Source organism: Chinchilla lanigera, unplaced genomic scaffold, assembly GCF_000276665.1.
Source record: "Chinchilla lanigera isolate Chin_1 unplaced genomic scaffold, ChiLan1.0 scaffold00049, whole genome shotgun sequence".
In the NCBI taxonomy this organism is placed as follows: Eukaryota; Metazoa; Chordata; class Mammalia; order Rodentia; family Chinchillidae; genus Chinchilla; species Chinchilla lanigera.
In genome coordinates, this window is record NW_004955450.1 from 15875001 (window position 1) to 15887500 (window position 12500).

General features: G+C 46.7%; 1 protein-coding gene across 1 annotated transcript in view; it reads left to right on the forward strand.

Moving 5' to 3' along the window:
- Positions 1-12500, forward strand: part of Adam10 (ADAM metallopeptidase domain 10) — a gene marked incomplete at its 5' end in the record, with an annotated part of 74595 nt that overhangs the window by 21629 nt on the left and 40466 nt on the right. Inside the window, 1 exon segment of the mRNA XM_013518929.1 lies at positions 11182-11282. Coding sequence (XP_013374383.1) covers positions 11182-11282 — 101 coding nt within the window.

Here is a 12500-nt window from a genome sequence, read left to right on the forward strand (position 1 = left end):
TGCAAGCCGCAGGAAGAGCCACTTGGATTTGTTACTTTCCTGCAGGTTTCTTGTTCACTGTCGCTCGTGGCGTGCAAAGCGCGGAGCGCCCCCGGCCGTCCTCACGGCGCCCCTCCTTCCAGCCCGGCCGCCCTCGCCCCCTTTCTCTTGTGCTTCCGTGGCAAGGCCTCTGGTTTGTCCTCCCAAATCGAGCTTGGTACACTTCATTGTGCCGCTTCAGGGCGGGAGCTTCATTCGTGTGGAAGGCTCTTCATGTGTGGGAACTTCAGGGTCCTGCTGCTGCTGCTGTGTTTTCCACATTGCTTCTAACACCTTTGAAAAATGTCAGTTCCCTGTTGCGGCTTCGACGTGGTTGACGTTGCCGAGCTCATCGCAGCGAGGTTCCAGCTCCGGGCCGTGCTCATGGGGAGGCGGAGCGGGCGGAGGCGCTGAGTTGAGCACTGGCCATAGCGAGCCAGCGCTTTCATGTGCGGTAGCATCAGATCGCTAGCGCCGTTCCTCACGGGAGGTTCTGGCTGACTGTGGAGCGCCTGCTGCGCTGAGGCCCCGCGGGGAGCGTGGGAGTCTGCCTGCGCCGTGGGGGGTGGCAGGCCGGGGTCGCAGCTGGGAAGGTTGGGGCGCGAGTGCTCCGATTGACAGTTACTGCGGCAGAGTGGTTTGAGGGGAGGATGGAGCTGGCTTGAGACTTGAGAACTGTTCAGGTGTACGCGAGGGTGGCAGTCTCCAGACTACGGGATTTAGTTTACCTGCTTCGCACTGTTCCTGAGTACTGGGCTTACTTCAGTGCAGTGATAGTACTTAGAGGTGCAACTGGTTGGTGGTGGTGCGTGCCAGTGAGCCCAGCCCTCTTGGAGGCCGACAGGGCATTGTAAGTTTGAGCCCAGCTCAGGCAGTTTAGCACTGCGGTGAGAGCCAAAACTTTAAAAAAGGGAAGGGATGGGGATGAAGGGCAGTGTGAAGGTACTGCTCACCCCCCGATTTTTTTTTTTTTAAGAATTCTAAATAACAGGCACAAAATGAGAGAAGTTGAGAAGATCATGAGAAATGATATTTTATTTATTTATTTTTGAGACAGGGTCTCACTATATAGTTCAGGCTGGCTTTGAACTCACTATGTAGTCCAGGCTGGCCTGGAACTCGCAGCAATTCTCCTGCCTCAGCCTCCTGAGTGCTGGGATTATGGGCGTGGGCCACCACACCTGGCAAGAAATTATATTTTAAAAATACTATGTAATTTGAAATGTAAGATAGAAATAAGATAAAAAGAGTGAGGGGCTTAGTTCTTTTTGGCAGAGTTGCAGTTGTGATGGAATTGTAAATGTAGCTCTTGTTTCAGAGTTTGGAAACAGGTTAGTTTGTAAACGTTTGATCTGTTAGAAGAGTGAATTTGAAGGCTTTGAATTAAGATGTCACACTATGTACATTTAGAAAATACATGCATTTTATTTGGGGTAGTATTTCCTCAGCATAGCCAGTGGGCATGCTGTGGAAGGAAAGCAAGGTTGCGTGTGGTGAATCAGGAGGCTGGCATCGTGCTGAATAAAGTAGAGTGCTGATTCTAATGCTGCGAAGGACAGTACGAAACACAGCGAGGACTGGAGCCTGAAGTGTGGGCTGCAGCACAGCAGCGGTTGCTGTCTCTTGGCTTTTACTTTAGGGCAGCAGCGGCGGCAGCATCTGCCCCCATCCCGTTTTAAGGTAGGGGAGAATGATTTTAGTTTGGCTTTGTTTTACTTTTTAAAGTGAGCATGACACATTTTTTTATCATGAAGTCTCATAAACGTGGTTGTGTCAAACCCATGTTTATTCTTTAGAATATTTCTAGTGATGAATTATTTAGTTTATTATATTAAACAATGAGTTCGTAACAGGAAAAATAATCACAAAATAAAGTATTGCATTTTTTTTGTTTGTTTTTGTTTTTTTCTGGTACCAGGATCGAACTTACAACCTTGTGCTTGCCAGGCAGGTGCTGTGCTGCTGAGCTAAATCCCCAGCCCCTAGTATTGCATTTTTAATACTTACTGACTGTTTATAAAAAAGTATCAAAAAAGCATCAAATCAATATCACCTGGTTTTTGGTATACACAGTCTAAAAAAGACCAAAAGTAAGTTCATACATGAACTACAACAAAAATACCAATAACATGCTACAAAAAAATTAACTTCAATTATCGCACTTACTATAGACAGGACAACAGCACGTTCTCTACGTGTATCGCTTACACTGACAGCACATGTGTTCTGCTTTCCTGGCCTTTCTGTAGGTCATACTTGACATCTCGCTGGTCTTGCTGTTTTGTCAGTAGGGTCTTATTATATTGTGCAATGTGTAGTTCACAGAACATAAAATATCAATAAAATACCAAATTCTTAACATGTATTGTATGTCTAAAATAAATACCAGCATTTTCATACCAGCTGTGTACTGGCTACCAAACCTAAGAGATAACATCAGAAATGAAAACCTATGTGAGCCACAGTGGAAACATAAACAAAAGCCTACCACAGAGGGAGTCTTGGCTTCAGCTGTCAAACCTGAGGCCGTCTTCACACACGACAGGTGTGTGTTCCGTACGCAGGTGTTGCTTACCTGATGGCTCCTTCTCTGTCTTTTCTTCCCGGCACGGTTGGCGTCTCTGTTCTGCTCTGGTCCTGGCTGGGCTTTGTGATGCTGCGCCTGCCTGTTCCCCTGTCCGCTCCCCAGTGTGCGCCACAGTGTCTTTGCACAGTTCCCCAAGCAGGAACTTCCTGCTTTTCCTCTGCTGTAACGATCTCTATGACTTCCAGTCCCAGTCCTCTAAGGAGATTTCTCCTTGATATCTTGCACGTGTTATTTCTTTCCTAAACCGTCAGACTATTTATGCCATACATACTTGGGATGGAGAAAACTGGTAAATCATTGGCCAATGCTTTGTGTTTCGAGTGACATCATAGCTGCTGTATAGCTCACCAGCGTCTGTTGCGCCTTTGGTTTTGTTGTAGGAAGTTTCTGTCTTAGGTTTCCATACATTCTTCTAGTGAATTAGGAAGATGAGGTGTGTCCAGCACCGTTCACATTTTGTGAATAGTCCTTCAGATCTTATGTGCCATTTCAAACAATTTATGATCTAGCTTAGATTAGTAAATGTAGTCTGGCATTTTCTTTTTAAATGGTTACATGTATTTTAATTTTTTATTGATAAATGTGTTTAATCAGCTAACCAATTAATGGATATAAAGATTGTTCCCTCTTTTTTACTGTGAAGCATTGCCGCAGGTAACATGATTGTGAATATTTTTCTCTGCAACGTTTGTATGGTGTTTTGAGATTACATCCTAGAAGTAGTTAGCATTTCAATTTTGTTATATATTGCTGGATGACTCTAGAAGTTTTTATAAATGTATACCTAGAAATTTAGTATTGACTTAATATCTTTGTTTTTTTTTTTTTTTTTTTTTTTTTTTTTTGGTTTTTCTCCGGTACCAGGAACCGAACTCACGACCTTGCGCCTGCCAGGCAGGCGCTTTTGCCGCTGAGCTAAATCCCCAGCCCCGACTTAATATCTTTATATACTGCCTATAGGTATATTTTCCCAGTTGCTCCATAAAAATGTTCCATAATTTTTTAAAATAGAGAATTCAAGGAAGGTTCATACACTGTATTTTGTTATTACCAGTCTCTAGTTGATGTTACTTTCTAACAGCCTTATTGAGGAAAGACATACAAATAACCGGTCATGTATAAAGCATATAATTTGATAGCTTTTGGCTGATGTATACATCAGTGAAACTACTAACACCGTCTTGGTTCAGCAGCCCTGAAGGCTTCCTTCTTGGTGTGATCTTTCTCTTCTTCCCACCCATCCTGATTTCCTCCTGTTTGCACTTTCTGGAAAATGAGCATAATTATTTTGCAGTTCATCCCCTTGTATGTGTATTAGTAGTTTATTCCTTTTTATGGATGAGAACTGCATTGCATTGATACCATACTCTTTTTGTACAGCTACACATTGATGGACTTACTGGTTGTTTGAGGCCTTTGGTTATCGTAGCGTTTATGACACAGTGTTGATGTTTTTAACTGATTGAGTGTTGGTTGGTTAAAGAGAAGATGAGCTTTGTAAAGAGGCGAGGGCATGGGATAAATCTAAGGATTTCTAAGGTCTGGCTTGTTGCCAGAGCTCTAAAGAGAAAAGACTTTTTGGAAATTGAAGACAAGCTTTGTAGAAGCAAGTAAGCGAAGAAAGGCTCTTCTTCTGTTTTTCAGTTTTTGAGAGAGTCTCACTGAATGATGCAGGGTTGGGCCCTCCGCCTGTGGTCCTCCTGCGTCAGCCTCCCAGGGTTACAGGAGAGCCCTGCCATGTCTGGCTGGGGATTTCACCCTGTGCTGATTGTGTGTGCGTTCTCCGTGCGCCTAGCTGGGCAGTCTCCCCCACGGTGAGCCTCAGGCATCCTCCACCCGCCTTCTTCCTGCTGCTCTGGATCCAGCGGCTCTGGTCAGATGACTGGCCTTTGAGAAGAGGCGTTGGCTGGCTGGCTGGGCAGTTAAAGTCAACCAGTGTTTAATAAATTGTGGGTGATTGCAGAGGGACAGTACCACAGCAGATGAATACTTCAGTGTAGTACTGTTTACATGTCCATGCCTTTAGCTAGACTATAAGCTCTTTGAGGCTAGGTGGCCTGTCATTTATGTTTGTATCCCAGGTGTTTAGTAGTAAACAACAGTTTTTTTTTTCCTTTCTTTGTTTGCGTAAATTAATGCAATTAAAGTAACTTGGAGGCCGGGCATGCTGGTGCATGCCTGTGATCTCAGAGCAAGACCATTTAAAAAAAAACAGGAACCACCACTGGCTGGGGTGTAGCTCAGCACTCTCCAGCTTGTGCCCTGATACTGCCCAAAACAAACAAACAAAGGATTTACCTGCGTAGGCCGTAACTCTGAATGTGTCCTTTGTAGTGGTCAGTCTGTAAAGTTGGGATTTAGGGCACATTTCTCTGTAGGCTTAAAGTGGTCAGCAGGTCCTGCTTACTGCGGGTGGAATGAAAACCAGCAGGTTGTTACTGGTGCCAGTGTTTTGTGTGTCTTTGGCGAATGGATGACCTTGGAAAAGAGGCTGGAAAATTAGCTGCTGAGAAATTAAACTCAGCAAGTATTTGTTGGTTAATGAAGGTATAGTGAAGATTTAGACTTTAAAAGAATATCTGGAGGGCGAGTGCTCGGCAAGGAGAGCCAGGTTAGAAGTACTGTGAAAAGAGTCACTGAAGCCCTGAGGGCCACCCCACTGAGGGAGCTGAGGGCCGGGAGGCCCTTGGCCCCGCCGCCCTGAGCCTGAGCCTGAGCCGGCGCTGTGGCGGAGGTGGCGGTCTCACCTCTTGCTGGCTGGGGAAGGACCAGGGTCGCAGCAGGCCCTTCAAGGGTGCTCCTTGAAGAGTCCCCTACCTCCCGCATGAGGCCCCACCGCTGAAAAGGTTCTCCTGGCGGTGCCCCAGGTTGGGCTCCAAGCCTCAACACATCAGCCTGTGGGAGACCCTTCAAGCCGTAGCAGGCTTCGTGATTTTGATGTATTTGTAAATTACACCATTTGAGGGCCCGTCCAGGGTAAGGTACTTCAGATACTGCGGATGCAGTGGTGAATAGGGCACACGTTCGTCACGACCCTTGCAGATGTGGTAGTACCGAAGCAGTTTTTATGCACTGTCTGTCATGGAATCATTCTGTCTTAAATTAGGTTAATATAATAAAAGTTGGACTAATTGATTGGAGTGTGATTCCTGCCCTGTTACTGGAGAGATTACAAGTTCTTTTGACATCTCTGGTCAAGGCCTTCGGCCTTGGGTCAGTTTCTCACCCTGCAGGTGGCGGGGAGGGCGGTGCCCTGCAGGGAGTAGCCGGAGAGGTCTGAACTGTCACATTCCCCTCAGAGTTAGCCGCTTGCTGTTGGGGGTGGTGTCACAGTGTGTGTATTACTGTATTTGTGTTTCCGACAGCAAAACAGAAGCGAGAGGCTTGCTGCGGAGGAGCTGGGAGAAGGCAGGAGACCTCAAGCCGGCCTTTGTTTTGGACAGGCCGGACGGTCTGCACCCGTGACCCACTCCTGTGAAAGAGCGTGTTGTTCCGCCTTTTCTGGGGAGCCACACTGCACCCTATGATCTCGCATCTCAATGAGGGCTTGTTCATTAGCTGGACAAAGGCTTTTTCTAGAAATGAGGATTATATTGTCAGTAATTTTAGAGAGAAAATGTCATTGTCCATTTTTGTAGTTAATGTGGTAACTAGGGAAAAGGGGCTCTTTTAGAAGTTTTGGAAGTGTATGGGAAAAGTTTTATACTTGCCTTTTTTCTACTGCGAGAGGTTGGCGCTGACAGTGTTTGAAGCATATATAAATAGTGTTTTGTTGCTTTGGAAAATTTTTTATTTAACCTAAATGTCAAGTTCTTAAAAGGAATTTGTATCTTTAATTTGTAACATGTTACATATAATTTACAAAGAAGTAAAATACTGATTCTTTTAAAACACCAGTCTTGGTATTGCTGTTTTAAATCACACTGTACTAAAGACTGATTTTACATATTCCCTTGGAATTGAAAAGTTTTAATGTTTTGACAAAAGACTTTCAGTGGCCTGTAATCCCAGCACTTGGGAGGCTGAGGCAGGAAGATCACTGAGTTTCAGGCCAGCCTGGGCTATATAGTGAACTCAAGACCAGCCTGAACTGCACAGGAGACCCAGTCTTTAAAGAAAAAAAGAACCAACCGGAAATGGTCCATTTGTAGTCCCCCATCGAGTGTGAGACCTCCTGCACAGTCTCATTTGCTGTCCAGTCCTAGGGATGCTCCATGGACCTCCAAGTGATACAAAGGAAATAGCATGACTCCCAGCCCCCGATGTCCGAAACGCCCAGTTCATGTTCTCTAAAATCAAGGAAAATTCTAGGAAGTGGAGGTTAAGAGTAGGGAGAATTTATTGAGTGAAAGAAAGCTTCTGTCTGAGAGGGACAGAAGGGGTCCCGGAAAGGGGGGGCCCACCAACCCCACTTCTCCGGGGTGTGTTTTGAGCAGAGCCACTAGGTGAGGTAGGTTCAAGGTGGGACAAAACTATAGTCAACTAAGAAGGTGGAGAGTCACAGGTGGGTGTGGGTGGGACGAGACTGTGGGGGCCGGTGGGACTGCAGGAGTACAGGAGCGTGAGTAGCACTGATTCAGTGGGGGCCAGACGGGCGAGCAGGTGCGGGCAAGCGCCCCTGGGACGGACAGGGCCTTGGCTGCAAGGGGCGGGCCAGGGAGGTTCGGTCCCGCGTCCCAGGGTGCTGGATGCCTGCTGAGGGAGAGTATCGGTCCCTGCTGCTGATCCTTCGGGGGAGTGTGTGGGCGAAGTCCGGGCTCTGGCCCAGTGTCCTGTGCTGAGGGCCCAGCCCTGACTCCTGTAAATGTTTATGTCTAAGCTGTCTACGTGAGTAGTATTGGCTCTCACACACCGTTGTCTCCTAAGGAATCATTTTCTTATCTCTGATTCAGGGGAGAAGTAGTTAGAGAATGTGCTGGGTCTTTAGTTATTGTAGACTGGACTATCCCAGTATTGGGGCAGAAGATCTCGAAACAGTGGAAGTATAAGTTACTAATACCACACCAGGGATTTGGCATTGTACAGTACATAAAGTAACTGGCAAAATTCCAAGAGCGAGTCTGAACTGAGCCAGGAACTTGTGAGTGTGCATGCACGGGTGTGCGCGTGTGTGCGTGTTTGTGAGTTCGCCGTAAAGTCTTCTTTTGTTGATTGAATCGAGCGTTCTGTACAGGGAGGGGCAGCCGCGCTGGTGGTTTGGTGGTCCGGGCGTGCTGGGTTCTGCTGGAGGCTGGGCAAGGCCCGCGGGGACATTTTCAGGTTGAAGTGAGCGGCAGAAGAAGGCTGTGACGATTGTACCCAGATCTCCCCAAAAAGGTGAGAGCTGAAAATCTTGGCGTGCTGTCCCGTAGAACTTCCCAACCTACGCTCAGATCTCATGAGGATGTATTGGGTGGTGTGTGTTTTCACTTCACCAAAGCCAGCCTGTGCAGGAGTAAAGCCATGAATATATCAGATTTTTCTCAGCAGCACTGTAGTGGTGTTAGTTTTCCATTTCAAACGTATTTGAACTTGTTTCTCAGCTATTACAGCCTTTTAGATCCAAATTTATGTTGACAATTTCAAAGCTACAGAAAGTTAGAGTGACTATGCAGTGAGCACACGTCTCTTCTGGCCAGGTGTGCTGGTTTGCAGCATGTTGCACCCATCCCCCGTATACCGTTTTGGGGAACCATTTTTGGAAGTAAGTTACAGACATCATGAGATTTCCTTGCCAAATTTTTGAAAATATAAATTGATCTCATCCATGACATTTTCCCAAATAGTCACAGTAGTATTTCAGTCCTAAAACTATCATTAATTCAACAGTATAATTTAATATATCTATAAAATTATATAAAGTCTATGAAGTTTCTCTAGTTGTCTAAATGCATTTATTACATCTTTTTTAGTGTCTAATTTCTGACAGACTCCCCACCTCCAGTTCTTGAGACACACGTTGTTTTAAAAAAATTGTTTTTGAAACAGTCTCACTATGTAGTCCATGCTGGCCTTGAACTCACTTATGTGGTCTATGCTGGCCTTAAACTCAGTGTGATCCTCCTGCCTCAGCCTCCCAAGTGCTGGGATTACAGGTGTGTGCCACCATGCTGTGCTAAATTTTTACCCTAATTAGTGCGTGTTGCGGCACCTAAGGATTGCTGTCACCGTGGGAAGTTGGTGTGGGTGCAGAACACGTCTTCATTCTTTCTGTGTCCCCCCCACTCCCCCTCCCTCGTCTCTCAGTGCCCTTTGCATCCGCAGAAGCTGCACCCTGTTTCCCAGTATCCATTTCTCATTTTACTCCTCAAGCCTTTCACACCTGGGGTTTCTCGTGTAAGAGAAACTGTGACGTTTAAGCGTGTGTGTCTTACTTATTTCGCTCAGCGTCCTGGTCCCAGTCAGTAATGGATAGTGTCCTTCCTTTTTGGTGTGTCTGCATGTTGACCTGGTTAGAATCAGTTGCCATATTTGGCAGCAATATTGCATAAATGAAGCTGCACTTTTATTTTACACTTAGTGTGTGTTTGCAGTGTATAGTGTTACCTTTGTTTCAGGGCATTTGTGAGTGTGTATATCATGTCTTCATCATTTCTGGTGCCGTGACCCTGGGCCCTTCCCTGTTGGTGGTGGAAGGCAGGACCTGGTACTAACCTTATTGCCCCCGATGGGTGATGCTCAGAGCATCGTGTCCCGCACACCGTGGACCAGAGCGCTCCAGCACCTGCTGATCACCCGAGCCTGAGTCAGTTTAGACACGCGCCGTTGCAAAATGGTAATCTTCACTGTCTTTCTTTTCACATTTATTGATTTTCCTTTACAGCTCTTTTTTATAAAAACTAAAGTTCAAATGAGAACTGTTTTGTCATTGTAAGTAGGTTACTCAGACCCCTAGCACTTACCTGCCGGTTTAAATTTCTTCTGTAGTATTTAACCAAATTTTCAATGGAACAGTTTACAGTAGTGTCCCCTTGGGTTCTAGAGTTTCCTAAGCAATTGCTCATAGTGTTCATAGTTACACTTCAGTGTATTATACTTACAAGCTCCTGAAGGGTTCCTGGTGCTTCCTCTCATACTCATGTCTTGGCATTTTGACTTGTCAGTTTTTTTAATTGGGATTACTGTACCGGATGATAGAATACATTTATGGGCTAAGGCAGAATTTATTTATTTATTTATTTATTTAGGTTTTTCTCTGGTACCAGGAATCGAACTCACGACCTTGCGCTTGCTAGGCAGGCGCTGTGCCGCTGAGCTAAATCCCCAGCCCTAAGGCAGAATTTAATAAGAAAGATGTAGAACTTTGTGAGACTGGAATAGATTTTTATTTTATTTTATTTTGTTTTGTTTTGTTTTGTTTTATTTTATGTCTTACTGGGGATTGAACCCAGGGCTGTCGACTGACCTACATCCCTGTCCCTTTTTAAATTTTTTATTTTGAGATAGAGCCTCACTGTAACGAATGCGGGTGAGTGAACAAACAACAGACTTTTGTGGAAGCAACATGGCGTATGGTTTAATACCTGGGTGCAGGCAGACAGAGGGCGTAAAGGCCGTCTGCAGGGAACAGAGCGAAGTGGGCCACTCCATAGGGGTAGAAAGAAGGCAGGAACACTGGGCAGGAGGATTTCAGTGAACATCTGTGGCCGAAGTCCTCTGGCTATCCTGCATCTCGTCGGACAGTCCTCGAAGTGTCTGGTGTAAGTGTTCGGGTGGCTCTAGCTGCCCTGGTGCCTGTGAAGTTTTTGTCTGGTCTTACCTCCTCTGAGCATCGTGTGCCTGTGGTGACAGCTGTAGGACTGAGCTGAGGCCCTGCTGAGAATAGCCCCTTGCTGGCAAGCAGGGCTGGGAGCTGGGGGTCAGGTCCCATTGGAACCCTACCCTCAACTGCTCAAGGGCTTCAGGCTGGCCTGGAATCTGTGATCTTCCTGCCTCAGCTCCCTGGAGTGCTGGGATTACAGGCAGGCACCACCTGGCCTGGCTTGGAGTAAGCACTGAAATGACAACTAAGTTGAACTGTTAGAAGTAGAACTAATTCAGGATAAATTAATCACTTTAATTGCAGTGGAAATACACGGTAAAAGTTTCTAATTTGTGAAGAATTCACGTGGCTCACACACTGAGTGAGCGTAAGTGCAGCCCCCTTTTGTCACTGCGCGTGCATGCTTCTCGCTCCCTTCTCAGTGGGGCCGGTGCTGTCACAGGACGAGTCCAGGCCCGCACGGAGAGCCGAGCTGGGGTTGAGGGGGAGGCGTGGTGCCCTGTGGTGTCTGAAGGGAGAGCTGCGAGTTCCAGAAGGGGTGAGCTGGAGACTGAGGTGCTCCATGTAGCCAGAGGCGGGGGGCTGAGAGTTAGGTGCAGGGTAGAAGTGGTTACTGCCCTGGTTTGGGATCACAAATCATCCGCAGGACAGAAGGCCAGGGACCAGTGGGTTTTACCGGCGGAGGGAGCGGCCCCGTCTTAGACGTGAAGTGAGCAGTGTCTCTAGGCGTTCCGGGAGCACGGGCGGCGTCCCTCAGTCCTGACTTCGGCTCCCCATGGGGAGGTAACGGGGGACGTCTGACTGTGGAACTGACAGTGTCTTCTTTGTGCCGCAGACTACCCTCACAAGTACGGGCCCCAGGGGGGCTGCGCGGACCACGCGGTGTTCGAGCGGATGAAGCGGTACCAGATGACGGGGGTGGAGGCGGCGGCGCAGGTGAGGCTTTCCCGCGCGCTCGAGCGTGGGCGAGTGTTGTCGCAGTGAAGAGTTTCGCGGCACTGCGGTAAAATGCGTTTTTAATGGTCAGAGTCCAGGTGACTCCTCAGCAGTCAAGAGTGCTGCCGAGGTTGGAGTGTGGATGTGTGTGACCCAAAAACATCACATGTCCACAGCCTGCCCTGCCTTACATGTTTCATTATAAAGTGTTTAAGAATGGAATTTTGTGTTTTATGTAAATGTGAGCATATATATAAAAAATTAAAGGTACCAACTTGCCTTGGTTTGCCATGTTGTTCACCTGTTTTTTTGTTAGTTTGTTTTGAGTTTTGAGACAGGATCTCGCTATGCAGTTCACACTGGCCTTGAACTCACTGTGTATCCCAGGCTGGCCCTGAACTTGCGGTGACCCTCCTGCCTCAGCCTCCCGAGTGCTGGGATTACAGGTGTGCGCCACCATGCTCAGCTGTTAATCTGTTTTAACATTGAAAGTCTTGTGTCCCTAGACAAACGGGGATGGTGGTTCACCCTAATAAAAATCTCAGTGCTTATGAGTTTTAATCGTAAGTTTTTGGTTTCTGGGATTTTTTTACATTTAATTGGATTTTCTATTTTTTTCTCTTTTTTTAATTATAAGTGGCATTTTTTCTTTCATGCTAAAACATCACTATATTTTGGATAGTCTTTCTAAATATGATAGGGTGGAATGGTGTGTCTTCTTGAGCCATGCAGATTTGAAGTCAGATCTGTTTCTTGGTCTGCAAAATGGCATGTGCAGTTCTGTTTCAAGTATTACGTGAGATTTTATCCGTGCATTCATTAAACAGGTGCAGTGTGTACAGTGTCAGTCTGCCAGATGTCATAGATGGTGTAGTAAGTTCTGACAGTATGTGGAGGGTAAAGTGAGGACTTGTTTTCAGAAAGCTTATAGTTCCGTTGGAGGTAAAGAGAAACACTCAGGGTAGTGAGAGATGGAAACGCTGACACACAGGGTCATACTCCATGCAGCACGGGGACAGCTGACCTAGCCTTGGAGTATTGGAGAGCAGTAATCGGAAGCTAAAACAGTAAAGGGGAGTCAGGTTAGCCCCGGGAGGTGGGGTGAGTACCCTAAGCAGGAGGAGTCGGGTTAGCCCGGGGAGGTGGGGTGAGTACCCTAAGCAGGAGGAGTCGGGTTAGCCCCGGGAGGTGGGGTGAGTACCCTAAGCAGGAGGAGTC